General features: G+C 53.5%; 2 protein-coding genes across 5 annotated transcripts in view; one reads left to right on the top strand and one right to left on the bottom strand.

Moving 5' to 3' along the window:
• Window positions 1-5725, bottom strand: part of CCDC40 (coiled-coil domain 40 molecular ruler complex subunit) — a 37228-nt gene extending 31503 nt beyond the window's left edge. The window contains exons 1-5 of one of the 2 annotated variants that reach the window (XM_019735625.3): window positions 5535-5725; window positions 5009-5156; window positions 3589-3652; window positions 2514-3176; window positions 411-549 (exon numbers count right to left, since the gene is read on the bottom strand). In XM_019735625.3, the coding sequence (XP_019591184.3) occupies window positions 411-549; window positions 2514-3176; window positions 3589-3652; window positions 5009-5037 (895 nt within the window). In that variant the 5' untranslated portion in view covers window positions 5038-5156; window positions 5535-5725. Of the gene's footprint in view, window positions 1-410; window positions 550-2513; window positions 3177-3588; window positions 3653-5008 lie in introns of both variants that reach the window. The other variant, XM_074320711.2, reaches the window with a different exon arrangement.
• Window positions 5726-5832: 107 nt separating this feature from the next.
• TBC1D16 (TBC1 domain family member 16) overlaps window positions 5833-27875 on the top strand; it is a 69562-nt gene continuing 47519 nt past the window's right edge. For 2 of the 3 annotated variants that reach the window (XM_019735622.3, XM_019735620.3), the window contains exons 1-3: window positions 5833-5952; window positions 18144-18383; window positions 19706-20300. In XM_019735622.3, coding sequence (XP_019591181.2) covers window positions 18206-18383; window positions 19706-20300 — 773 coding nt within the window. In that variant the 5' untranslated portion in view covers window positions 5833-5952; window positions 18144-18205. The remainder of the gene's footprint in view (window positions 5953-18143; window positions 18384-19705; window positions 20301-27875) is intronic. The other variant, XM_019735621.3, reaches the window with a different exon arrangement.

The following is a 27875-nucleotide window of genomic DNA, read 5'->3' as shown; positions in this document are numbered from 1 at the left end:
AAAGATGAGGCCATGGTGGGAAAGCCTTTGAAACTCAGCAAATAGGCACACCTTCAGGGGTGCTGTCACTGAGCTCCTCTCCGAGGCCAGGACCCCGTGAGAAATGGCGGTCAGGGCTGTGGGCTGGGGTGTCATCGGATCTCAGTCAGGGCCTGGGTCTGCCACTTACTCGGATACGTTACGTGATGACTCTTAGGGTCTTTGTACAGTGGAGAACAGTTTCTGCCGCGCGGGTTGGTGTAGGGATTAAGTGAGATAAGACAGAGTCAATGCTCCATAAATGTTATCCATAACTGTTAATATTTTTACCCTTCAGCTCTTAGCCAAGCAGGAAATGAGGTGACAGGTGGGGCATCCTTGGCAGGAAGGGGCTGTGAAGTGGCTTATCCCGTGGCTGGGCGCCATGGTACCTTGTTCCTGTGCGAAGGGCTCCTCCATGCTCGGGAGCAGCTCAACAAAGGACGTCCTGCTGTCCCCTTGACTCAGTCCGAGGCGGTGGTGTGCTCTCAGAGGAGAGGTCTCCTGCTGGAGCGCTTCAGGGGATGTTTCCTAGAGAGGGACCAAGCCTGAATCAGTGAGGGCATCATCAGACCAGAGAAGTTAGATTTGATTCATTACGGCGCTCAAAATGCAACATGATTGTTAAAGGAATAGACAATCGTTTGGATATCATTTGGCTTTCGCAAATGGTCAAGATGGAGATTGTCTACCCCCCACCCGGACAAGGAATCCAGGAATGGCCTCTGCCTGTCTGGATCTACAGCGAAGTGTAAACGCTGAGGAACGGGGTGCAGGCGTGTGTTGGGCGTGGCTTTCTTTCCTGCAAATGCTGATCTCTGAGAGGATGGTTATGGCTTGGAGCATCCTCTTTACAAAAGCAGACGGGAAAGGCTCAGCCCCGGGCAGTGGTCTCCCACGAGGGCTGTTTCTTCTCTTCTTTCAAACCATTCCATGTCAGGGACACTTGGATCAGAACATCTTTTCCCTCCATAAAAACACTTGGATCCATTTCAGTTTTAAAAAGAGACTCTTGCACTTATTATTGGTGACAATAATTATTGCTGGTGATGAACTGGTGAATATTAGTGATAACAAGTGGCCCTGCACAACAACCCTGGGAGGGAGACATTAGTCACTTCTCTTCGCTGTAGGGGAAGTGGCCTCCCAGAAGCCAAAGACCTTGCATGAAGTTCGAACAGCTAGCCAAGGGCAGGTTCAAAGTCGGGCTATCTCAACCCCCAGCTAATGCTCTTTCTAACTGCACTTCCTCAGATGACATCTACTCTAGAAATGCTATCCAAGGCAGCCAGAGCTTAATAACATCAGTGGGTACCCAGAGTCAAATGCCCACCTCTGGGGTGTCCAGAAAGCAGGTGAGGCATCCATACAGACTGCTGGACACAGCGGCTCCCACTCGACAATTCCTACTTCTTCTGAAGACTGGGCACCAGCCAGGGGGAAGGAAATAGGGTGCTGTCTTAGGGTTTGTCTCTGCCCTTCTGGTTGACCAAATTTGGAAGCTGAAGCTGTTTCCCAGTGAATTTTCTAGAAACCAGACCCAAGGATGGAAATTGTAAACCCAATTTCTGTAGGTCACAGCTGCACAGGTGACCAACCCTTCAAATCTCCTGGTTATCTTAGAAGGTGAAGACGCTGTTCATTTTGTTGTTAACTTTTTAAAAGTGGTCTCAGTCATGTATGTGTCATTTGTAATCATCAAGCTTAGCGAGGGCTCATATTTTCGATATTTGTTTCCCAAAGTGATGAACTCTTTTCGGTTTCATGGGGCAGGGAGATGTCATCGCTTTGTGGTTCGAAACGTGACTTCCTTGCAGGAGCGACCGTCTGCCATGACAGCGCGTGACCCTGGCACGGAAGTCCCTCCACCTGCTTCCTTATCTGTACAGTGGGGATACTAGTCCTCACCTCACAGGGTTATTGTCAGGGTTCGCTGAGACAATACACGCATCAGCATCCCTCCCCAAGTCGATGACAGAGAAATGCAGTATGTTCTCTTCCCACCCCACACTGCCCCTCCTTCCCTTCCAGAACAATTCACACCTCAAGCCAACAGGTGAGGCTAGCCTCATGTGGGGGAGGGGTCAGAACAGGGTGAGGAGGGCGAGTTCCAGAGGCTGTCCTGGTGGGGGGTCATCACAGCAGTGCCTCTGTCCCCCTGGCCACATTTCCAGTGCTCTGTAGCTGCGTGAAGAACAGCAGTCATATTGGACAGTGCAGATAAAGAGCATGTCCATCCTCATGGATGGCGCTGCTCTGGAGACCAGAAACCTGGATGCCCATACATAGAGTATTCCCAGCCGTGGGCTTGCAGACACTGAAGGAGGCTCCAGAAACTCTTGGCATTCTAGGACCTCAATTTGCTAAGTTATTTCTAACAGGAATTGCAACTGGTATTTACAGTATATTCTGAGTTCCTCGCATAGGGTGACAAACCACCTGGGTAGTAAAACACTTGCATTAGCAGACCTCGGGCTACCCCCCGATTTGCTTACCCTGCGTCTGGAAGCGTCCTGGCCCATTTGCTTGGAGGAGCCTAATAGCTGCCGGGATGGCTCTGTGGGGATGGCCTCTACACCTCTGGGTTCTGATGGACGGAGGGACTCTGTGTCCTCAAGACTGGCTCCTTCATACGGGTATGGGGGGCCATCTTCCCCTCCAGGCACCTCCCTAGGACTGATGTTTGAGTAAGGCACATCTGTAGAACTGACTTTCCCTTCAGAGGACACGATTTCCATATCAGATTCCAACTGCCCTTCAAAGTCCAATTGCTCTTCCGTTTCCACTTCCTCCTCGTTCCCAGCTTCCCCATCATTTCTGGCTTCCTCCTCATTTCCTGCTTCCTCATTTCCAACTTCCTCATCATTTCCAACTTCCACATCACTTCCGGCTTCCTCCTCGTGTCCTGCTTCCTCATTTCCAACTTCCTCACCATTTCCAACTTCCCCATCACTTCCGGCTTCCTCCTCGTGTCCTGCTTCCTCATTTCCAACTTCCCCATCATTTCCGGCTTCCTGGTCATTTCCAATTTCTTCATCATTCCCAACTTCCCCCTCGTTTCCAACTTCCCCACCGGTTGCGACCTCCCCTTCAGAATGCTCTGGAGCATCCACAGCTTCTCCATTTTGCTGGTCACTGCTCTTCTCTGTTGTTGACACCTGTTGCCCAATGGCAGAAAAAAAATCAGGAAACACTATATAAAAGATTATGAGATTTTATTCTCCACAGCGTAACTACACTGACGGGAAAACTGCATCCACACCCTTTGAAGCATTGCTCAGAGATTATGTTTCGTGCTTCAGCTTAACTGCACTCTCTCTGTTTTTTGTAATTATTTCGCATCCTTCATTTCAGGAAATGAATCCTGAACAACGTGGGGCAATCTGAGAGAAGGATGTGTGTGACAGTCCCAATTGGCCACCAACACTTTGGGTGGAAGAACACTGCGGTTCTTGGCAACTGAACTGGGACTGCTCTCGTGCAAGGGACACTTTTCTTAAGAAAGTCCTAACTTGCTTTAATTCCTAGTAAACACAAGGCCAGAACACTTCATCCCACAGGGAACTTTACCTGGTCGCTTTCCTTATTCTGGCCCTCCTCTCCTTCAGAAGTCCAGTCTCCTTCCAGGTGAGACCTGGTTGCAGAGAAACAGTGTTGATAGTTTCACACAATAGCATCTTTTCCCCTGGCATTTATTACCTCCTGGATGTCTATGAGTATACATCTGCTTATTTACTTGTTAATACTGCCTCTCCTCTAGGCTATTGGCCGTGACTTTGTCATATTTGTCACTAACCCCAGAACTAAACACGCCAGTCACACATTAGGGAGTACCACAAAAGAGTTGCTCCAGGAATGAATGAATGAAAAATACAATTATCGAAACATTAAAGGAACAGCACAAATAGATGCCAGAAAAGTCACCTTAAATATACTTGTGTCTATGACAAAACTGGGGAAAAGAAATAGAAAGTAAGAGGAAATTGCACAGAAAGGACAAATACTCTGTAAACTCTTGGTTGGATAGTATAAGAATGTCCTGATTTACATTCTTAAAATTATTTTGGTTTTTCTCTAATTAAAATGACAAGCTCATTATTATTATTTCTTACAAAACGTCAAACTAAAACAGAAATGTGTGACAGACAATAAAAAAACCCCTGTGACTTTTCCTCTCCTTCTCAAGATTACCCATGGTAATAGTACGAGATTTAAGGGTATATTCTCGCAAAGGTTTTTCTATGCATTTACACACACACACACACACACACACACACACACACACACCTAAAGTAGAGATCGCACTCTACACACTATTTGGCATTCAGTCTTTTCACTTAATGTAACCTGGACTTCTTTCCATGTCAGTACACGAAGACCTACTTTCTAAAAAAAGAAAGAAAAACAATACAGACATGTCTAAGGTAAAGGGCAAATTCTTTAAAATCATTTCTGTGCTTTTAAACGAAGCATAAGAGAGCAGGGGCCTGGTGGCAGGATTTTAGCAGACGACCGTCTGTGACCTCAGGGACCCCCAAGCCTGGTGAGGGGGAAGGATCCCCTTTTCCAAGAGGGAGGTGGGGCTGGCCTGGTCTCCCCTTCCCCGCCAACGCCGGGGCAGCACCACAGCACGGAGGACCCTGGCCCAGCAGAGACATTTGTGCTGCGGCTCCGCAGCAGAGGCTGCCAAGCATAGTGGTTGCCATGGTTACTGCGGGGCGGCTGGGTCCGGGGTTTTAGCGAGTGGAGCGCCTGGAGCGAGCGGAAAGAGGGAGGGTGTGGGAGAGGACAAAGGGACGGGCGGCGAGAAGGGAGAAGAGGCGCGCAGGGTGGTGGGGTGGCCGGGGGGGCGGGAAGGGCCCAGAGCGTGGGGATGGAAGGGGCAGGAGCGGAAGGAAAGGGGCAGGAGGGGAAGGGGCGCCTCGGCGGCTGTGGAAAGGGGGAGGCGTGGGGACTGCACTGAGACCAGTGGTCCCTCGACCCCGCTTACCCGCCGGCCTCGTCAGCCGGATCCGCCATCTCCCGTTGCTAAGCGACGCAGTCAACATCCGGCGGGCGAAGACCACGCGCGGGGTGGGGGGGAGCGGACAGCCTGGGCAGGCGGCCATTGTGCCATTTATGTGCGTTAGAAACACAGACTAATATGTAAATATATTAAAGCATAAATGAGAATACTTTATCTCTCAGTCTGAGCTCTACCCCACTGGCTCAGTTTCTGGAAAGCGACAACCTTGTCAACATACGTCCGGCCGGACAACTGCGATGACCCAGGGGACCTTACGGGGCCCCCGGGCACCCGGGACTGCTAACTGCCCCGGGGGACGCAGGCGGAGGTGAGGTCACCAGGGGCCTCAGAGTCGGCTGCACTTTCGGAGGCCGGGGACCCCAGCCTGGTGCTCGCCCATCCATCTCCAGACCTGGGGGACCCGGCACCCCCTCCACGGGGTTCCTGAGAAGAAACCTCGGCGGAGGAGGGATGCCCAGTGGCCTTCTGCCGGGTGTCGTTCCCTTCCTACCTCAAAATAGGAAAAACAAATGCAGAGGGCGGGATGGTGAGGGCGAGCGCGCACGTGGAACGGCCCAGGGGCCCGCCTTCACTCTGGGGGGCGCGGGGCTCACGTTGTGGGAAGAGTCGTGGGCCGGGAACCCCAGCGGGCGGCGAGGCCCGGAACTGGGGCGGCCGGGGGCCGGGCCCCAGAGGCCAGAAGTCGCCTTTGGGCGACTGGGCCAGTGCGGAACGCGGGGCCGGGGCGTGCCGGGGGCGGGCCGGGGGCCGGGTTGGGCGGGGTTGGACCCGGTTGGGCAGGGGGGCGGGTAGGAGGCCGGGCCTCGCCTCGCGTCCCCGCCCCGCCGCGCCTCACTGGCAGCGGCAGTAGTGACGGCGGCGGCGGCTCCCGGGGCCGGCGGGAATCCGGCCCCCGCTGTGGGACCCGGGTGGGTATTGGGGCTCTGCCGGGGGCCGCGGGGGCGGGGTCGAGGGGCCCGAGGGGGACCGGACAGTGCTCGGTCGGCGGGGAGACGGGCTGGGTGTACAGGGTGTGTAGGCCTGCAGCCGCAGGGCCCGGGAGGGGCCAGGGTGTCGCTGCAGCTCGGAGAGGTGCGGGGCCTGAGTAGGGGCCGAGCGGCGCGCAGGCACCGGGATCAAGCGTGGGGCATGCTGGGGAACCCCTCTGCGACAATGGGGTGCCCCGGACCGGGAGTGGGCCTAATTCCGGCATACTCGATCCCCCCCGTCTGGAGCCGTCTACCGGAGAACTTGTGGTCTTTGTTTGGCTGGATAGTCGGAGCACGCGAATGAGAAGTTGTGGGGGGTTGCTGTGTGCTGACACTGACCCCCAAAGTGCGCTGTGCATCCCACGGCTTGCGCGCTCTTAGCATTCCCGGGCCTTCGGGCCGGTGGTCTGGTGGAGAGCCGCGTGTCAGGAAACTCACTTCCTTTAGGCCCAGGCTCTGCCCCCTTGTTCTTTACTTTGAAAGAAAAAGAATAGGAGACAGAAAACTAGGCAATTGAAGATTGCTAAATATAACCTACGGAACCCTGCCAGAAGCCCTTGACTCTTGAAATCCTGTTATTCCCACGCTGGGAAGTTGGTGTCATATGTTGGCCACAGTCTCCTTCAGAAACAGAAAAGGACAGGATCCACTCTCTTTCCTGGGGAGAAGTTTGTTTTACTGCCTCCTCCAGTTGACCAGAGAAGCTGGGCTGGTTGGCCAGCCCCTGTGACTGGTCCGGTGAATAGTCTCTACCACCCAAAGGCAGAGATTTTTTTATGTGGAAAGAAAAGGGGAATGGCTCTCAGAAAAGGCCATGTGATGGATGGAAGGGCTGCACCCAAGGCCCCAGATTCCAGAATTCCATTCCAAGTCCGTCATAGATTGAGTGGAGAACTTTTAAAAATCTGTGTGTTCGTTTTAGAAATTCTTCATTAGAAACCTTAACGTGTAATTGATTAGTGAGTAGTAAACACTTTTAAGAACCAGTGAAGAAGCTTTTGCAAAGGGATTATTAAGGTGAGAAATGCAGTAACTATGAAGTTCATTAACAGGCACATTGTTTATGTTGAGCACACAGTTACTGTGTTTTCTGCAGCACTTATTGGCTTGTGGATATTTATGGTGAGCCCAGCCAGTCTCAGAATACAGCTAAACAAAGTTCTTACCAGTGGAATTTTTAAATCCTCCAGCAGTGATGGTTGTTCTATAAATAGCTTCTGATTATCATGCATAAATTCACTTAACCCACAAAATAAACCCATAAAATCAGGACTGAGATTATCCCCATTTCACAGATGGGGACACTGAGGCTTACAGAAGTAACTTCCCCAAGTTCATGTAGCTAGGAGTGACAGAACTAGGAGCTTGGGGCCCAGGATGCTCCAGCTCCAAAAAAAAAGCTGTGCCCTACTACCTCCCCTCTTGTAACTGGCCCCCAGTACTCACCTCCACACTCTCCCTGCCCCCCTTTGTGCAGACAAGACACGTCGTTCACTCTGCCAAGTGATTCAAGGGTTTTGTGAGGACTTACTGCAGTGGAGTGGAGACTAACCCCATGTCACCACTAGTGGCTAATATCGGTTCACTTTAGTCTGTAAAGGGCTTCCCGGGCCTCAGTATAAAGGCACTTGAGAAGACAGCCTTGGGGTTTGCAGAACCTTCCTCCAATTGTTTCAGCTTCTCTGCCTTAGTAAAATGGAGAAAATACCACTTACTTCAAAGGCCTATTGCAATGATTATCTAAGGGATCTCGTACCTGCTAAGGGCTTGTTACTATTTATTCTTGTTATTATTAAGGACCATCATTTGGATATTTCACATGTAACTAGGTGGGTAAAAACATTGTTTTGTTCTGGTTTTTTATACTTTGTGTGTGGAGTCCATCAGGCGGAAAGCTGATCCTGAGCAGGAGTGTAATTCGCCAGTTAGGTCTATTTACATGCCTTATCTTTATAACTTTAGGAGGGGCGGAGGGGAGGGCTGGGTCCCTGCCAGCTATCCCAGGGACAGGGCAACCAGGTTGCCTGGCAACACAAATCTTGAATAAAGATTTTATCTTGTCTCCCCTCACCTAGCTGAGGGGCCTCAGTTTTTTCAAAGGCCTGAATCCTCTCTTATAAGGCCTGCTACTTAGTTTCACACTCGGGAAGAAGGGCTTGAGGGTGAAGCAATTGTAGCAGCGAAGTGATTTTATTGGTGTACATTGTACATTCTTCTATTGTACAGCAGGTCTTCCATCAAGTTACAGGTCCTCGAGTAATAATGTTTCATTCAGTGTGGTTTCGTTGTAACATTGATGAGATGACGAGGTAACTCTTGTTTCCATCAATTAGCCTTTAGTAAAATGAGTTTCTGCTAGATCGTCGCTTAAAGTCACAGGTCCTACCTAGGATGTTTTGTGAGGACTTACTGTATATGTATTCTGCTGATGGACATTGATGAGCCCCGTGCAAAGAAAAGAAAGCACAAGTCTGCACTCTTCCCCACCCCCTCAAAATTCTGGGAAATTGCGTAGGAAATCTTTCCCCATTCACTTCAGTGGTGGTGTTTTTTATGCTGTTGGCCACCTGTGCGTCCTCTGATAAATCTACTTTGATGAGCTGTCTCATCTAATATCTGATCGGAAGCATGTCTTCTATCTTCTGAACTTTTGTCACCATCCTCAAAGGAGGAGAGAAGCCTGGACACTGGAAGACTGAGTTTAGTATCTGCCCACAGATGTTTGGTGTTCGGTCGTGTGGACAGGACAAGAAAAAGACCAGCAAGAACCCAAACGTGTTATCCCACTTGAGCGGCTGCCCGTCTCTGGGGGCAAGTCTGTCCAGGTGTTTCAAGTTGATGTGAGCGATCGGCTTGGACCTACCTAACTGCAGACGCAGAGATGCAGCATGTCTGTTCCATGCTTTCTGTTGGCCACTAGGGAAATCACCCGAATACCATGGGTGCGCCCGGAGCCCAGTCCATGTTAGCTTTCACACTTTGGTGTATGTGCTGATTTTCCATATGCGTGACCCTGAATTCAATGGTCTGATAAACTGGTCATTACAGTCAGGTGATCTGGAATCCAGGTGTCCTGGAACCAAGACAAAGGTCATACAGATGTCATTTGACACACTTTGGCTTTTCCATTTCTGTAACTAAAATGCTTTCCTTAGGCAAGGTCAGTTGTGCTGCTTTTCAGGGGTGTTGTCAGTGCAGTCCCCCCTCCCCATGAGATTTTTGTTTGCTAGCGTGGCTACTCCTTTGCCACTCCAGTGAAAACCTCTCTCTGTATTCAAGTTTACAGGTGCAATATAGAAGTCAGCTGCGCCTAGCCCACTTTGGGGTCGGTTGTTAGTTTCCTGGCTGGATTTGCATGTTTCCTTGCCTTTTGAGATTAGTCCTTCTTTTGTCCCTGGTCCTGGCTCATCTTTAAAGTTGGTTTCATCTCACAGAACCTACTTCCTTGGCTCTTTGGGGGAAAATAGTATTTTAGTCGAAGTGACAGCTAAGTCAGGCCACCAGATCTCCCCTTGCCCTCATTTCTTTAACTGTCTTGTCCAGTTACACCCTCTCAAAGGTCCTTTCTTTAGGGAAGTTGGTCCAAGTCTGTAGCATTAGAGTTTATGCCCTAAACTTTGTTCCTTCACTTTAAATGCAAGTTGTCTTTTCCTCACTTCTACATGGAGGCCCTGCCCACAGCAGCCCCGTCTTTCCCGTGTGAATCCTGAATGTGATATATGTATGCAGCAAATATATTTGTCTGCTGCAATAATCCCATAACTTGAAGTTAAATATACATGAGGGGGGTCATCTGAGCTCACAGGTGTGAAGGAGACTCAGCCTCCCCAACCATGCGCCCCAGGGAATGGGATTCCTGGTCGGGGCTACCCGCAGGGTTTACACCACCCTTTGAACGTGAAAGCTGGGAGTTCCCAAAAGGCTCTGGTGCCTGTGCCTGGTTTGCCTGGTTCTGGGAAGGGAAGGGGAGCTGGGGCCTTACCAACGTGTGTTCGCAGCAGGTGTTTTGTGGGAGGAAAAAGATCCTGTTTGTGTGTATCTGGCTCGTGTTTAATATGGCATCGTCTTATCCCTGCTCTTTGTTGGTTGGGCTTTGAGAGCAAAGAAGATGAACTGGGTTTTGCCGGCCACAGGCCTGGGGCTCAGGGCACTTTGCTCCTGAGCAGTGACAAGGCCAGGGGGATAACCACCTGTGGGCTTTGTCCCATGTCATATCCCCCTAAGTGTCCAGTGGCTCCCCCACTCCCTCCATGCCTGCCCTCGCTGCAGCAAGCAGCTGTCACGGTCAGTATGGGCTGCGTCCCTCAGGTGTGTGGGAACTGCTGGCTCCATGGGGGTGCCAGGACCATGTGTGTCCTACTGACCACTGTGTCCCAGCAGCTGACCCAGGGTGGCCCCAAGGCAGGCTCAAGGCTCAAAACAGTGAACGGGAGAAGTCGGGTGCTGTTTTCTCTCTCCAGTGACTCCAGGCTGCCGTTTCTTTGGTCTTCTTAGGAAGGTTCCGGAAGAGACATTTGCACCTCTGTTCCTACTTGTTTTCCTGTTTGGGAATTGACGATCCCTTTATTCCAGGACAGGAAACCAAGGCTTTGGGCCGTGGAAGCTGCCCAAGGACAGGCCCAGGGCTGTGAGTGTACAGCTTTCCTGTCCCGTCCAGCTGCTCCCACGGGTCAGGGGCCCCCTCCTGCTCTCCTGGTTCTGGGCCTGGGTCCCTATCGCATCGCGGAGAGGGCAGTAGCTCCGTGCAGTTGTTGGTCAGCGGGTGACTGGACAGAAAGCCTCCCCGAGTTCAAAGTCAGCTCTTTACAGTGTCCTTGGTGTGGTCAGTAGAAAAAGGGTCCCCAAAGTTGTCCACGTCCTAACCCTGGGAACCTGTGACTGTTCAGTTACATGGCAAAGGGGGATTAAAGCTGCAGATGGAACTCAGGTTGTTAATCAGCCGCCTAGTGATGGAGGGTGTCCTGGATTCTCCAGGGGCCCGTGTCCTCACAGGGTTCTGGGAGGGGGGCAGAGAGTCGGCATCAGAGTGACACGATGAGACAAAGACTCAAGCGCCATTGCCAGCTTTGAAGGAGGAGGAATTCGGGTGATTCTAGAAACCGGAAAGGGCAGGAAAGCAGTTTTTCCCTTGGAGCCCCCAGAAGGAACCAGCCTGACGCCATCTTGACTTTAGCTAGGAGACCTGGTCCGACTTTTGACCTCCAGAATTGGGAGATGATACGTTTGTGTTGTTTCAAGTCGCAAAGTTCTTGGCCATTTGTTACAGCGGCCATAGGAAACCATTGTACATGGAACGGCAGTGCTTTCTGAAGGCAGTGAGACAGTCTTTTCTTTAGGGTGCCTTTTCATACTCCGTGTTTTGTTCATTTCTGGCGTTTTAGTGACTTTGTCTCTCTCTATCTAGGACTCTCTTTCCTCGGGTACAAATCACCAAACCTTGGGGAACAGATTTTGGGTGATAGATGTCTGAACTTTAGCCCTGTAGGTATTAGCTAGAGGAGAGCCCGCAGCCACCGCTGCCATGCTGAGTTACAAAAGACGACTCTGGGCCAAGTGGCAGTGGCCATGGGGCGGCGAGAGGGTGGAGGGGACATGTGTGGCTAACAGCAGGCCCACCGCTGTCCACTGGCTTCCACCCAACAGCAGGGCCTGTTCTGAGCAGGGCTGTGAAGCGAGGAATCTGCTGCCCCTTCCCAGCCTCCCTGCCCTCCCTTTGCCCCTCGGGGCTTCTGCGGTTCCTGACATCTTTCCTCTCCAGGCAGTTCCCCATACTCCAACTACCTCAAAACCCCTGTCTTGGAAGCAGACTCCAGCTACCTCCACAACCAGCTTAACTTACCCGCAAAGGCCAAGAATCCATGCTCTCAAAGCTGTTCTAATTCCTAGAGTGGCAGGTTAATGGGAAAGAATGACTCCCTAATTGGGGAGTTTCTGCAGACTTTTTTGTTTTATGAGCCTGTGTGTTTTTTCTGAGAGGAGGCCAAGTTGCTCCTTCCTTTCAAATGACACAATAGCCTATTTTGCAAAAACCTGGCCATACTGAGTTGTCACAGTCGCCTCAGAGCAGCACAAAATTCAACTTGCAACCCCACTGTTGTCAGACGGTTACAAACCAGCAGCGGCAGCTTTACATGACACCTTTTTAAACCATACCTGTGTGTTTGTTCATTTGTTTGTTTTTGTGCACACAGCTGATGCACACGCTAGAGCCTGGCCTCGCTCCATCTGTGTTCCTCATGCCAGCTGCCAGGTGGGCGTTGTTACCCTTTCCATCAACAAAAACAAGGCGCTTGGAACTTGATTGAAGATGGCCTTCTGGTAGGCACATCGTAAAGGAAACTTTCAGAGATATCTTGGGTTCCAGAGCTTATAATCTAAAGTCAACACAGACATAACCATTTTAAAATAAAAATATTAAGTGAATGCATTCGAGGAGAATGAGGTGGTTGTTTTTTTTTATCGTTGTCAGGGATCTACTGTGAGCTGCTTCTCTCTCCACCTTCGTCTCTCAGGCTTTGGGAGAGGATTTGTTATATTGGTACAAAGTGCTTTGAGCATCTCAGGCTGTTATTTTGATTTCAATTAAGTCCTTACTGGAGATGGAAAAAGTGAGACAGCGCTTCCTGGCTACAGGCTTCCCTCAGCTCCTTTTTGAGTGTTAGCAGGTCTTGTGTGTCTTAGGATCTCTGTCGGTGACATTTAAAGATTGTGCAAGATGTGCCCTGCCCCCAACTCTATTTGTGTTATAAGTAGAATGAGTGGCCTTGCCCACAGAAAGACCCCAGACCCGTGAGAAGGGGCCAGGGTGCCCCCAAGTTCTGTACCTGGAGGACAGCTTTCCGGTCTACCCAAAGGGTGGTTGTCTTTGCTCTCGCCAACTCCAGGCTCTTAAAGTCGTCAACTGCTCTGCACATGGTGAGCAAGAACCACTCATGGTCGTGCATCGTGTGGATTCCAGCACACTAGGGAGAGCTCCCATCGGGTTGCAGTCTTTGCCAGGCCCCGGCGTAGCCCCTGGCAGCCGGCCCTCGGCGGGGAGCCCAAGCCCTCTTGTAGCCCTGTCGCCCTCGCCCAGCCTGCCGCCCCCTGCTTGCTTCCTCCCATCCATCCTCACAATTCCTCCCTTGGCCTGGCCTCTTTGGGTGCAAGCTTCCTGGTCTCAACACTCTTTTTTCTTTAATAGATTTTATTTTTTTAGAGCAGTTTTCGGTTTACCAAAAAAATAGCAGAAAGTACAGTGTCCACCCACCCCCTCCAGGTTCCACTGCCATTGTAATTGGTACTTCTTGTGGTGAAGGATGCACGACACGTTAACCGGTCTGACCGTGACGTGCCTGCGTGCGTCCCCTTCCTTGTGCCGCCTCCCCCCCCCCCCCCGTCCATCCCTGTCCACCCCAGAAGCCTTTCATCCTCGTCACCTGTCACCCACGCCTGCTCCTCACTTGGGCTCGAGTTTCCCTGTGCACGGCCCCTCCCTCGCAGCTCCTGGCAGCCCTCGGTTATTAGCGCTGCTTCCCCCCACAGGCTCCCATCTGTGTTCCGTGGCCCCCAGAAGCATCCGCCCGGTGTCATGACATCGCCCTTCTCCTGGACCCGCGTGCACCCCACCTTGACACCCACCCTGGAGGGTGGCCTGGCACGCTCCCCTGCAGAGCCCTGGGCCCAGACACTGGGCTCCCAGGAACCTTCCAGCTCCCCCTTCTGCATGTGGAGGTGCAGACCAGCCGTGGGGGAGTCCAGTGCCCCGTGTGGACCCCATGACTCTACTGAAGGCTACGAAGTGCCCCCTGGCCCCAGGACACCCCCTGTGTCTGCCCGCCCCCACCCTGCTGACCGTCTGGTGATCCCACAGAGGTTCCCAGGGGTGACTTAGCCGGCTGTGTGCGTTCTCCACCTCAGGGTCCAGGGAAGGGGGCCTGTGTGCAGAGGCTGCAGGCCAGCCAGATGGCAGGTCAGGGGATGGAGGCCAGGACCCTTCTCCTCTCAGCAAACTGTCGAAGCGGCGTGCCAGTGGAGGGGCTGGGAAAGGCACCCTGCAGTTGGAAAGGGCAGTGCGGGTGCCGGGAGCAGGCCCTCCCCGTCTCCCCACTCCCCTCCCCCAGCCTCTGGGCCTCCTTCCTCTCCTCCCAAAGCTGAGGCCAGTCAGAGGCCCAGGCCTGTGCTCTGCTCCAGCCACAACTTCCCCTCCAGCAGGCAGCGGCCAACATGCTGGCAACGATTCCGGAAGCTGGTGGTCAGGGGCCAGAAAGGCCTGGGCCTTAGAAATCCAGGAGGGTGACTTAAATGGTGGCACCGAGGGGACCGCCACTGCCCAAGACAGGGTTCTGGTTGGATGGATTTGGGACCTTGAGGAGAGCTGGACACTATGCTCCTTATGTGTAAGGAAGGAACCGCGTGACACAGTTCACCTACTGCCAGTCCCTGGTTCATAGGGACATCCAAGGGACAGGAGGGGGTGCAGAGAGCTGCCTGCACCAGCCCTTGATTAGACAGCCAGCACCAGACCAGCGGGGCGCTGAAGCCCAGGAACCAGAGGCCGGGGTGTCCCCCAGGCATCTCTGCCAGCGTTTCCAGGCCATTCCTTCAAGTCCACGTCCCGGGACACACCTGACCACACGCTTGCCGCTGCTCTGGGTGACAGGTGTGCCCGAGCCGCGTCTGTTAACCCGGTGACTGATGAGCCCTGGGCTGCTGGGCGGGGATAGGCTTTCTGTTGTCCTGCATCCACCCAATAGCTGCCCTTCAATCCTGTTTAACATCCGACTGGTGACAAAGCGGGGGGAATGTGGGCGCACCTGGGCAGCCACTGGTGTGTCATGAGTTTGCACTGATAACAGCCCAGCCTGACAGGCAGAGGGGTGGTGTGCCTCCAGTCAGAGCCCCTGCCCCAACCTGCCTTCCTCTGGGGTGGGGTGGGGGGAGCAGTGGGTGAATGGTTCCTCATCTTACCTGTGGATAGTCACCTGGGCGACCTCCTCCCAGACCTGCTGGTCACAAGTCCGGGGATTTGGCTTCTGAGTTCCTGCCTCCGGCTAACTGGGTGTGGGATGTCACAGGCCTCTGACCAGCCTCTCATAGCCACCCCACCCCACACCCCACCCTCCTTGGGGCATTGCCCTGAGCTGTGGGAGTGAGGGCTCCATACTCACCAGGTGGCCTGGCCACAGCTGTGCCCTTTAAAACTCTCTTCCTTCCCTCTCTTCTGACAGGGTGGGGAGTAAACTCAGGTTAATATTGACCAGCTGGAGGATAGACCTTCCTCGTTAGGATGGTGCCACTGGGGCTGTAGGAGTGGAGAGGACATTCACACTGGGTGATGAACCCAGCTTTGTGCCGACCCCTGTGTCCCCCAGCCGTCTCCACCGTGGTGGGCGGCAGTCACAGGACACGAAGCTGTGATTGTGGGGGCGGTGGGAGGGGTGCTCACAGTGTAACCCGAGTGACCACCAAGGGGAGCGGGGCCGAGAGGATCCCACAGTCTGAGCTGGGAACTTGGTGGCAGTGGCCCCCGGCGTAAAGCGGGCGAGAGGCAGTTGTCACTCTGGCCTGGACAGAGGTGAGGAAGCCCTGCTAGGACCCAGGGTGTGAGCCCTCTGGACGGTGGGCCTTGCGTTGTAAATAGCAATGAGATATCTGTTTAAACAGCAGCAAAATAAGGCAGGAAGGGAGATTCAAGGGGGAAATGTCTGCAGGGTCAGGGCCGCGGGCAGGAAGGTTGCTCTCAGCTTTGGTCCTGATGAGGAGGCTGTGGCTGGTGGGTCCCCTCGAACTGCTGGGTCCTAAGGAGGGCAGCGGCTGGCTGGGGACGGTCACCTTGTCATCCATCAGTGAGCAGAGCATACCTGGAGGCTCCTGCCCAGATGTAACCAAAGGTGGTCTGTGAGCATCAGACTTATCGGTGGTGCTTTCGGTGTGTGTGTCGGTGCGGGGAGGGGCGTGAGGGGGTTGCCTGGGGAAGAGGTTAAAACGACCTCACCTCCTAGTTCTCACTGAGACACGCCTGTAACAAGAGTTGTTCTCATCAGAGCATGTCGATAGTGTGAGACCTTGGGTCAACATGTGTGTCCGTCACGTGTGCAATGTGGGAGAAGCTGAAAGGGTGCAGCCCAGAGTTTGGTCCAGGCCATATAGGTCTCTGGGTCACAACTAAGGGCCCCCTGCCCCCCTCTTTTTAAATTTCCCTAAAGTTTTTTATAACAAGCCTCTGGCTTTATTAAGCTATAATTGATGTCTCCGTTTCTATACCAAAGAACTGGGTACACAATAAAAATAACATAAAACAGTCATTCAGTGAGCTGGCTGATACTTTAGTTAACAGGAACGGCCTTTTCAGGTAAATGTACGCTTTGAATTAGGATTTTTGAAATATCGCAAGTAGTACATTGGAAATTGAAATCATAAGTGGAAGAAAATAGAAGCTAACGACGACCGGACCTTTGGGTTGGGAAGGATGATATAAAGCGGGGGGGGGGGGGGGGGGGGGGGCGAAGAAAGACACTTCAACTCTTACCACGTGGGAAAATGTATCTGTGAGATGACTGAACGCAGGTATGATACAACCCCAGTGACTGGGTTTTCTTGTTTTGTTTTTTTGTTTGTTTTTTGTTTTTAAAGAAAAGCACAGAAGATAGTGGAAAATGCTAAAATATTTTCGGACTGTGTGATTTCAGGGACATGGTCTTTTGTAACACTTCGGAACACATTTCGTAATTTTTTTTTTAAAAAAGCTTTAAAAACTAGGTCAAGGATTGTCCACTTTTAGTTTGACAGAGACCAGAAGTTGGGAACCAGGTTTAAATTGGATGAAATAGGCCCACAAATGAACAAATACATGTAGAAAATAGATGAGAATTGTCTGAAGAGAGTCTGCACTTGGTTAATGTTTAACAGACATGCCCTGACTTACCCAAAGGTTCTGTCTCCCCCGAACCATCTGGGTGGGGGTGGGGCCAGGACTCTGCAAGGAGGACAAAGGTCTCCTGTTCCAGGCTCTTCTGCTCAATCAGTGATGCCGGGTGCCCTGAGCCTGTTTCCTCATTTGCAAAACTGCACTTCTTTTCTGGGATGTAACTTACAGAGTTGCACGGAGCTTCCCAGCCGATGACACCTGGGGAAATGCCATATTGCGAAAACTTGTATTTTGGAGGCCCCTTCAAACCTTCCAGCACGTTCTTTGGATTATCCTCAATGGTGGCAAACTGTCTTCACATAAAGATGCTTTGGTTTGGGGAATCAGCTGAGTTGTTTGCAGCCCAGCCTGGCGGTCATGGCAGTTAAAGAGAGTAATACCATCTGAGACTCCAGAAGAGGTGGGGCCCCCGCTACCTGGCCCCGCCCCACTCACCCCAGGCCACCAGCCATGGCGGACCACTGAGCACCTGGGACTGGCTGCTCGGAACTGGTATGTGCTTAAGTGCCAAATATACACCAGATTTGGGAGACTTAAAGAATGTAAAACAGCCCACTCATCAATGATTTTTTTGTCATACTGATTACGTGCTGAAATGGCACTCTTTGGGAGCAAATGGGCTAAGTAAAAATATAATTCATTCCCCTCACTTCTTTTTACTTTTTAAAAACGTGGCTAGTCGGATATTGGAAATTGCGTAGGTGGCCTTGCGTGTCTTCAGGGCCATGCTGGTCTAGGAAAGGGGTTCGTGTTGTTTTCTAGCTCGTTAACTGACCTTGTAATTCTTGAAGAATTCTTGAATTTTAAAAATATTCCAGATACTGGAATCATCGTTAGAATAGGGATAGAGCTTTTGCAGATGATTAATTGGAAACAATGTAGTGTATTTTTGATGTGTGTGATTTTCTTTTTATTTAAGTTTTATAACTTGGATGTCATGCATCCTGAGGGGGAGGTGATGCTAGTGGCATCTAGTGGGTGGAAACCTGGGATGCTGGATAATATTCTGCAGTGCACAGGACGGTCCCCTACCAGTGAGATTGGGCCCAAATGTCACCTCAGCTAAGAACCCAGCTTGCCCGATGTGTGGCCTTGTGCTCACAGGACCTGTTTGGTCGTAACCAGCATCCGTTTCGAGCACATGGGTGGAAGGCAAGACACGGCCACCCGGCCAAGTCCATGACCTTGGGCCTCAGGCATGTCCTTTCTGCTCCTCCCCCAGGCAGGTGTGGACGAGCCCCGCCTGGGCCACAGTGCGCAGAGGATGGGAACACTCCCCCCACGATGTCTCTGGGCCGCCTCCTTCGCCGGGCCTCCTCCAAAGCCTCAGACCTCCTGACCCTCAACCCGGGTGGGGGCAGTGGGCCCCCCTCTGTCCTGGATGGAGAGATCATCTACTCCAAGAACAATGTCTGCGTGCACCCTCCAGAGGGGCTGCAAGGGCTGGGGGAGCACCACCCAGGTGAGCCTGGAGGTGGGGGCCTGGGGTCAGGCCTGGAGAGGGGCGGACCTGGGTCAGGGACCTGGAGGGGGCAGGACTGGGGTCAGGGGCCTGAGGGGGAACTGGGGTTCCAGGCCTGGGAGAGGAAAGACTGGGGTCCCGAGCCTGAGGTGACCTCACTGGTCTCTCTAATTACAAAGCCCCAGCTATGGGAGGCTTCTGCGTCACTTCCCCATTTGCCCTCTCTTGGACCCAGTGCACACCTGACCAAGCGGCCAATTCTGTGGATCTGGGGGGCGAAGTGTTCTGGGCCAGGGTCTAAGGGTGTTACGTGTTCTGGGTATAAAACAAAAAGAGCCGTGGTGGCCTGTGGAGAGCTCTGTGGTGCAGTCCTGTTGTGATGGAAAGCAAGGGAGAGAGGGGCCAGAGATCTCTGCTCTCTTCCTGGTCCCAAAGCCATGTGACCTCACCAGCTGTTACCTGTCACCCTTAGGCACAACTGGCTGATAGCCCCTGAGTTTCCCCCTCTTTTGGAAATAGGAGCTGTGCTAAGAGATTTGGAGTGGGACCAGAGCCCTGAGGGATGTCAGGTGTCCAGCTGCTGCCCAAGGGGGCTTTTCAGGACAGAGACCAGTAGGCCTGGGGACCTTGTGCGATAGACCCAGGAATCAGGACATCTGGAATGACAGGTGCTTTAGAAGGAAATGTCACCATCCCCCAAACTGAGCCTTCAGGAGCCCAGAGAGCCCACCCACTCCTCCGCCTTGGAGAAACCACCCTTTGTCCTTTTCAGCAGTTCAGTGTGTGACATTGAAAGGTGACCGTTTCTTCTAAAAAGCTGCATTAGAGAAGAAATGCTACGAGGCTGAGGCCAACTGGAAAAGGCCCAACACCAGCCACTCGTTTGGGATCTGTTCTTCTCGTGAAATAGTATAAAGTCTGCAGCCTGCATTCCTGCACCAGTGTTGTGAGCCCAGCTCCTGGGCTTGCCCAGACGGAGAGGCTGACCGCAGACAGGAAAACTCTGGGGCCACCAGACAGTGGACAGACAGAGTGGGGCTGTGAAAGAGAAGAGGGCTCCCGTGCTAGGAAAAGCCCATGACAGGCCATAGCTGGGGGGCCCGGGACCCCCTGGATCTGCTAAGTGTGTGGCTTAGCGAATGCCCAAGCTTTCATTCATCCCAAGCTTGACTGTGTCCGTGGGTGTGTTTTGCTTAGGGCCAGGCTGTGTGCGAAGCCCCGCTAGCCTGCAGAGCCCCACGACTTTACTCACCCGGGTGTAAAGCCGGCCCACGGCTCTGCACGTGAGGCCCTCCCTAAGCGCCGTGCTCTGCCCCTCACAGGGTACCTGTGCTTGTACATGGAGAAGGACGAGCTGCTGGGGGCCACGCTCATCCTCGCGTGGGTCCCCAACTCTCGGATCCAGAGGCAGGACGAGGAGGCACTGCGTTACATCACCCCCGAGAGCTCCCCCGTGCGCAAGGCACCCCGCCCGCGGGGCCGGCGAGCCCAGAGCTCGGGGGGCCCCCTCCAGCCCTCCCCCACGGAGCCAAGGCCCACCCTGATCCCCAGAGATGAGGACATCCTGGTGGTGGCCCAGAGCCTCCAGGACGCTGTGCATGTCAGCCCCTCGCCCGAGGACAGGGAGAAACTGCCTCAGGGCCTGGGGCTGGACGGCCCCCTCCCAGCCTCACAGCCAGCCCACAGCGACTCTGGGATCTTGTCCACCGTCAGTTCGCAGGATGGGACGGAGGAGGGGCGGGAGCCACGTCCCGAGGCTGGTGAGGAGGAGGGCTCCCTGGCGCTGTCGGCCGGTGGCGTGAGCAGGGACAGCTCCTTTGACTCAGACTCGGACGCCTTCTCCTCACCTTTCTGCCTGTCGCCCGTCAGTGCCGCCCTGGTGGACAGCGGCTCCGTGTTCCTGGAGAGCGAGAGTGGGTGAGTCCCTGATTCAGATCCCGGGCTGTCTGCCGGGCATGTTGGGGAGCAGCCGCGTGTGTCCCCAGCTCTGCTCGCTGAGTGCCGAGGACGACCCGAGAGGATCGTGCCTGCAGTGGGCCTGATGGGGGATGGTTGGCATGGCCACCACACAGCATCCTTGGGGTCCCCAGGGCCTCACAGAGGTGGTCGAGCACAAGGCTCGTGGACAGAGCAGCCAGAGCCAGTGGAGGATGGGCCACCTCTGGCCTCTGCACTCCTCCCTATGCTCTGGCTGTGGTCCTCACTCTCATTAGATTTCTAGGCAAACAGCAGTGACAATGACGTAAACATTGATGTTAGTGAGCCTGGCACGTGCCAAGCATGGATGGTTCGAGCACTGCGTGGGCACCAGGTGTGAGCCATGGGTTATTTTTATGCTCACAGCCACCCCAAACCCTGTGAGGGAGGTCCTAATATCACTCGCTGTGTATAGAAGGGGCGATTAAGGCTCAGAGAGGTTAAGGAACTTGCCAGAAGTTACCCAGCTAGTAACTAGCTGAGCCGGATTTGAACCCAGCTAGTTCTACACTCGGCCTGGAACATATAAAGTCACTCAGGACCCATGTAAGCCCGGAAGCAAGGGGACAGGGTATAGGGACAAGGGGCGCTGTGCTGGCCTCAGCAGGAAGGAATTTGAGATGGATTCTTTCTGATATGTCCCCTTAATAAGACGTGGTCTATTAAAGCTCGAGGGTGAAATGATAGCATCTGTTTCGAGTACCAGAGAGCGCACATAAAGGGGGCAGTCAGCTGTGACCTAGGACTCCAGGTGCCCAATGAGGCTCGCTGAGCTGTGTGGCGTTTCCAGCCAGGGAACCAGAACCAGGCTGGGAATGAAATTCAAGCCCCTGCTGGGGTCCTGCGGGTGGGGCTTAGAGCTCCCCCTGGTGGTGCCACATTGCCAGCTCAGTGATACCTGTGTGTGTCCTGCACCCCCAGAGTACAGCTAGAGGGACAGCTGTCCAGCACCCCCAGGGCCCAGGTGGAGGGAAGGGTGTCCGAGCTCTTGTCTTCACTCTTCCCTAGAGAGGTGGCAGGCCTGGCATAGTGCTTGTGGCTGAGGTCTTAGTGGTAGAACCAGAATCGGCCTGGCCTGCTCAGCTTTAGTTAGCAGGCTGATCGCATAAGGAGTTTGGATTTGGGGGTTGGGGGACCTGGTTGGTGTGAGCCTGGGCAAGCCCCTGACCTTCTAGGAGCCTCTGTTTCCTTGTTTGTAAGATTGGACAGTGATATTCGTTTTATGGGGTTACCCAGAAAGTTCACTCCTGGCCCCTCCTCTTTCTCTCTGTTCCTTGGTGGTTCTCCACTCTGGCAGCCCAGTAAAATCCCCCATCCTCCAGGGGACCTTTTACACAATCCTGATGGCCAGGAAATTCCAACAATTCTAGAGCAGTGGTGCGCACCCAGCCAATTCTGCCCCCAGGGCATGTGTGGCAATGTCAGCAGATAATTTTGTCACAACTGAGGGTGGGGGAACTACTGGCATCCAGGGGATAGAGGCCAGAGATGCTGCTACACGCCCCCCAATGAAGGCTGAGAACACTTGCTAGAGCTTCTAATGGCCTCAGACAGACAGGGGACCCTGGAGGAGGGAAATCATTTTGTTTGTTTTGTTTTAATTGTGGTGAAATACACATAACAAAAATTTGCTGACACAGTAACCATTTTAAATGGTCTAATTCAGTGGAATTTGGTGCATTCACAGTGTTGTGCAACCATCACCTCTATCTAGTTCCAAAATGTTTCCATCTCCCCAAAAGGAAACCCATATTCATTTGCAGCCGCTCCCCACTCCCCCTCCCCAGCCCCTGACAACCACCTGTCTGCTATCTGTCTCAGTGGATTTGCCTGTCCTGGACACTTCATTATAAATGGGGATCACACGTATGTGGCCCTGTGTCAGCTTCTGTCACTCAGCGTATTGTCCTCAGGCCCATCCATGTCGTAGCATGTGTCAGTCTTCCTTTTCACAGCTGGCTTCTAGTCCAGGTGATTCTACGGTCAGTTGAACTTGAGAGCCCACTCTGCACTACATGCAGACCCCTGAGCTAACGCTGGGTGGCGTCTCTCAGGTGGGGGGTGGGAGTTGGTGCCCTGTTATCCGACTTCCTGTGGTACTGCTTTGGGGAGCATATCTTAACCTTCCAGATCCCTGACCCACCCAATTTAGTTTAGGGGTCATCTGTCTATTCAGAGCTGCTTCACAGACCTGGGTGCTCTGACTCCTGGGTGATCCCTCCCTCGCTGTGGGGCCCCAGCCACTCCACGTGGCTGCTCTTCTGGGCATTTCGGCACACTGGATCCTGGCACACCAGATCCAGACCCAGCCTGCATGGCAGATTGCTGGGAGCTTAAAGAAAATGCAGATAATGGATTCGGAAAGAGCCTGAGGCAGGACCTAGAATTTGCATTTTTTTCCATGGGTGATTTTGCTGTTAACCGGATTTAGGCACTGGGTAGTCACCACAGCCCACGTTTACTTGCTTCTTCTTGCCGACTGTGGGGTTCTTGTGTCCCTCACCACATTGGAGATGCTAGAAGCCAAGATGGAGCTCCTCTGCTCCCTCCCACCCCCCACAGCGCCCGCACGGTGATGGGACTGGAAATCCCGGACTAAAAGGCCGCTTGTCGTCCTGGGCGCCATAGAACAGGAACTCCCAACCCCGCCGTTTATGAAAATGCCCTGGCCACACCCAGACCAAGGGAACCAGTATCGCTGGGAGTGGGGCCCGGGCATGGACAGTGTTTGAGTTCCGCGGAGGTTCTAGCGTGCAGATGGGGTGGAGAACCCCTGCTGTGAGGGCCCCCCCCCCCAAGGGAGAGGGGCGTGGTCCTTGCTCCTCAAGCAGAGAGGGCATCTGGGCCAAAGTCCTGGAGTTCAGGCAGCCGGCTGGGTAGACACCCCTCAGGGGGCTTGGCTTTGAGGATGTGCATGCGCCCTTAGCTACCCTGAAAGCAAAGGCTCCTAATTGAACTGGGAATTGGGTTCCCAGGAGGGGAGGAGACAGGCTGGCTCACGGGATCCCTCTAGTGGCAGAACCTAAGAACTACACATGGAGGTTGAGTGTGCCTAGAGATAGGCTAGGAGGCAGAGCAGCCCCCCACCTGAGAGCCCCCAAACATTTTGTTATGTGGCAGGTGGTCTCCAGATGGGCTGAGTGGTCAGAAATGGCAGTGTCCGTTCATGTGGGGTATAGTTGGGCAGGGCCTGGTCCCTAGGTGGTAAGGCCACCTGACATACCCTGCCCAGCCCCCAGTTCTTTGACGGACAGAAATCTCTAAATGATTGTTCAAGGCCTGTTGGGGATGGGTGGACAAGGGGAGCTGCTGCCGCCGACTCACCCTCACGGACACTCCTCCCACTGAGGTCTGAGTTCTCAACCAGGGTTTGCTTCTGAGCCTCCTGGTCTAGCCCCTTCCATGGTTAGAAATCAAGGCTTTGGATTGGGGTGAAGGTGAGCATGGCCGGGCAAGAGCAGTGCCCAACCTGTCATTTGTTGTTGTCCTGAAAGGCACCCAGTAGAGTCTCAAGGGCCATGAGGGTGTAATATAAGGGGACCCCCACCCCCTGCCGTGGGGACCCTCGTGTGGCATCAGTCGGCCCTGCCCATGGGAAGTGCACTGGCCATGGGAACTGACACGTAGCTCCTACCCCTAAATCAACGTGTCTCTTCTGGAACTCGTCCTAAGAAATCACCTAATTACAGAAATCAAACATTTGCACAAAGATGTTCGTCGTGGTGTTCTTTATAAAGGAGGGAAAAAAGGAAAAGACCTAAATAGCCAAGAGTAGGGGAGGTAAATCAGTTATGGTTCATCTACAAGACCAAGGTTTTCACTGGGACCCGGGAGCCCCCGGAAACCCTAGGCCACCTTTTGTATGTGTGCTCAGGGGAGTGCATTTTCCTGCGGAGGGGGCACCATGCCACTTCCCAAAGGGCCTGTGACTCCCGTATGCCAGGGGGAAGAACGCGCAGTGTGTATCAAGGCTGTCAGCGACAGGAAATTGATAGTGTGTCAAAACCAGAGCAGGTGGCAGACTGTGCACGGTTTGATTGAAATCTATGCAGAGGCCAGTGGCGTGAAGGCAGCGGGCAGGCCACACGGGCACTGCCCACCCAGGGGGAGGTCTGCTAGGTCTGCACCTTCCCTGGTGGCAGCACCGGCTTCATACAGCTCAGGGACACCTGAAATGTGGTGACTGGGACACTGAATTTTTCATTTTCCATAATACTGATTAATACGAATGAAAATAGCACACGTGGCCTCTAATTCACAGCATAGGTGGGGAGGAAGATTTGCCCATATGTTAGGGTGGTGTGATGAGGAGTAAGTTTCTTTTCTTTTCTCAATTTTCAAAAATGTTATACTGTAGTTATAGTAATCTTACGATGAAAACAAGTTTTTAAATAGCCAGCCAGCTAATCCCCTGCACAGAGCCCACCAGCTTAGCCTTGCCTGCTGTCTGACATTCTTGTTAATGAAAAAGCCCCCTTCGGCTACGGGAGGGCCTTCCAAGGAAACCGATGCTAATGACCTGCCACCCTGAGTCCCCAGAGCTTGTCTTGGTGCCCCTCGGCCCCAGGGTAAACGTGTGCTTCATTTCCTCTCATAGGAGCCTCTTGTCTTTGCTGCTCTGCGTTCCAAGTGGAGGGTGGCGTGCGGGGTTACAGAGCCGACTGGGTGGGCGTGCCACGCAGGGTCTCTCCCTGGCTTCATTGGCGCTGTGGTCCAGCCAGCTCACACACGGGTCCAAGAGAGCCCGGCGCAGCCCCAGGGGCACACGGCCCACCTGCCATCGGGGTCCTGCTCAGATGCCCACCTGCCTCTGGAACCTTTCCTCTCACCCTTGTCCCATGTCCCCTGCATTTCCCAGAGCTGCTCCTCCAGCTGGAATGCTCTCCTTGTACTGCTGAAGCCCCAGCCGACCTTCAGGGTTCTTCTCCATGACCCCTGCTTGTTCCCGCGGCCCCCTCTGTGTCTTGCTCGGGTGGCTTTTAAAATGCGCTGCCCTGCGCTGCTGCTTGTTCATGAGACTTACCAGTCCGTCTGGACCAGTGCCGCCCAGTAGAACTTTCTGTGGTGATGGACGCCGTCCAGTGCAGTCGCCACCAGCCACATGTGGCCATTGAACCTCAGAAATGTCGCTACTGCAACTGAGCAACTGGATTTTTTATGTTATTCATTTTGAACGAATGTAAATTTCAATAGTCCCCTGTGGGAGGGGCTTCCTGTGGACAGCACAGGCCCAGATGGGACAGTCCTGTGAGGAGCTTCCTGGCACAGAGCAGGCCCTCAAAAAAGGGAAAGCAGGAGAACAAGGGAACAGGTGCCTCCCGCCCACCCCCACCCCCAGGGTGGCTGGTTTCACAGGGTGGCAGGAGGGCTCAGGTTACTGTGAAGCCACCGCAGAAGCCAGTGGGGAGGGAGAGTCACTGCCCAGGGGCCCTACCCGCAGGGCACACGAGGCTGAAATAAATGGAATCTGAAGTGCCTGTTGCCTGGAGGAGGAAAAGGCTCAGTGACACCAGGGCATCAGCCTGAAAGGCAGAGTGGTTAATACCTGATCGTCCTCGCTGGTGTGCCAGCCCTGCTCCTCCCCCGCAGGGGGACAGGCATGAGGTGCGCTGGGGACAATCCCAGCTCTGAGAAGGATCCAGACTAGTGAGCTAGCTCAGTGCGCCAGGTCCGAGCGCCCCGAAGTGTCGTTGCCAGGCAGCTGTCACAAGGGACCCTGGAGGGTCAGTAGGGTCACCGAAAGCCTGTTGAGGGCAACGGTGGTGTGATACCACCAAATTCTTAATAGTCTTGCTGTCCTTTTCTGTCCAACCATCTGAGGCATCAGGGCAGCAGGACTGGGGAGTGTGGAGAAATTCTCCCAGAACGGGAGACCTGAAATATGCAGCAGTGGGACGGGGGACCGGGTATGGGGGGGGGGGGGTGTCCAGGGGCAGCAGCTGCCACCCAGGAAAGGAGGGTAACAGTCTGTGTGACCAGTCGGGAACAGGACACTGAGGCGTGAGTGAGTCCTGGAGAGACAGGACGTGGAGTATCAGAAATTGGCGAGGGGTCGTATGGCCCGAGCTAGGAGTGCATCCCCCTCCCCTCCAAATTTCAGGAAGACAGCTCAGCTCAGTGGAGGACCAGCCCCTCCTGGGCCCCCCGCAGCAGCCTGGCAGCCAGGAAGCTGGCAGCTTCCAAAGGTCTGTTGTTTGGGTTTGTTTGTGCTTCCGTAACCGGGAGCTGACATTTATTTCTTTAAAACACCCCATCTCCAACACCCTGCAATCTGCTCTGAGCTTCGTTAAGACTCATTTTGCCGTATGTTTCTATAGCACTCAGCAGGCTCCGTGCCGGAATCTCTCCCTCCCCTCCACGTCCCCCCAGTCAAGGTGGCTGTCACCAGCTGCTATCCACTACCCCACCCCCGTGCCTGAGGGGTGGTCCAGGGGTCTAAAGGCAGCTGCTCCAGGAAGGGCAGTGGCAGGTCTGAGCCCTGCAGACTGGTCTGCAGCCTCCAGGCATCAGCCTGGAAGCCTCACTGCCCAGCCAGGAAGCCAGGCAACGCCCAGGGCCAAGGTCAGCCCTCCGCTCCTGCCTTCAGCCCTTAGAGCTCATCAGCAGGTGGCAGCCACTGGCTCCAAGAGCTTGGAGGGGCTGCCAGAGAACTCAGGCTGTGTCTCGACAGTGCCCAGTCCTTGATGTACGACTCTGGTGCTGTTGGCTCCCACTCATGCTGTCTGGGGAGGGAGGGGACAGACCCCATGGATCCAACAGGGCTAGGAACCTGACAAGCTCTGTGGTCAGATGCCCACATGGGAACCTGAGCCCCACCGTGATCCCTAGGGCATGATCTTAGCAAAGTGTTTAACCTCTCTGTGCCTCAGTTTCCTCATCTGTGCAATGGGACTGTTGTGAGGATTAAGTGACAATACTCTATATGAGACTGTCATGGTGGCTCCATGTCATTTCACATTTGTCCAAACCCATAGAATGCACAACATAGAGTGAGCCCTAATGGAAACTATGGACTTCAGTTATTGATAATAATGTATTCATATTAGTTCATCAATTATAACAAACGCAGTATGCTAATACAAGATGTTTAGGAGAAACCATGTGTGTATGGAGGGGGTTATCCAGGAACTCTCTGTACCTTCTGCTCAATTTTTCTGTAAACCTAAACCTCCTCTAAAAAATGAAGCCTTAAAAATATATATTCTTAGCTCATGAGCTGTACAAAGACAGAAGTCGCCTGGATTGTGCTGACTCCTGTTCTAAGCCGGCACCATCCCATAGAAATGTAACGTGGGCCACATACAGGTTTTCAAATTTTCTAGCAGTCACGTCTTTAAAAACTTTATTTCTAAATAACTATAGTCACACACTGCAAAAGATGTACAAGGAGGTCCCATGAGCCTTCAGCCAGCCTCCCCATTGGCAACAGTCTGCATAAAACCAGGATACATCCCAACCCAGGAAGTCCAGGTGGGTGCCGCCCACAGGTCTCGCTGGTTTTACAAGCTTCCGTCT

The sequence above is a fragment of the Rhinolophus sinicus genome, chromosome 12, assembly GCF_057876585.1.
Source record: "Rhinolophus sinicus isolate RSI-liver-muscle chromosome 12, RSI-T2T, whole genome shotgun sequence".
NCBI classification, from domain to species: domain Eukaryota; kingdom Metazoa; phylum Chordata; class Mammalia; order Chiroptera; family Rhinolophidae; genus Rhinolophus; species Rhinolophus sinicus.
Note: the sequence above shows the minus strand (reverse complement) of the source record. Positions and strands in the feature narration are given on the sequence as shown.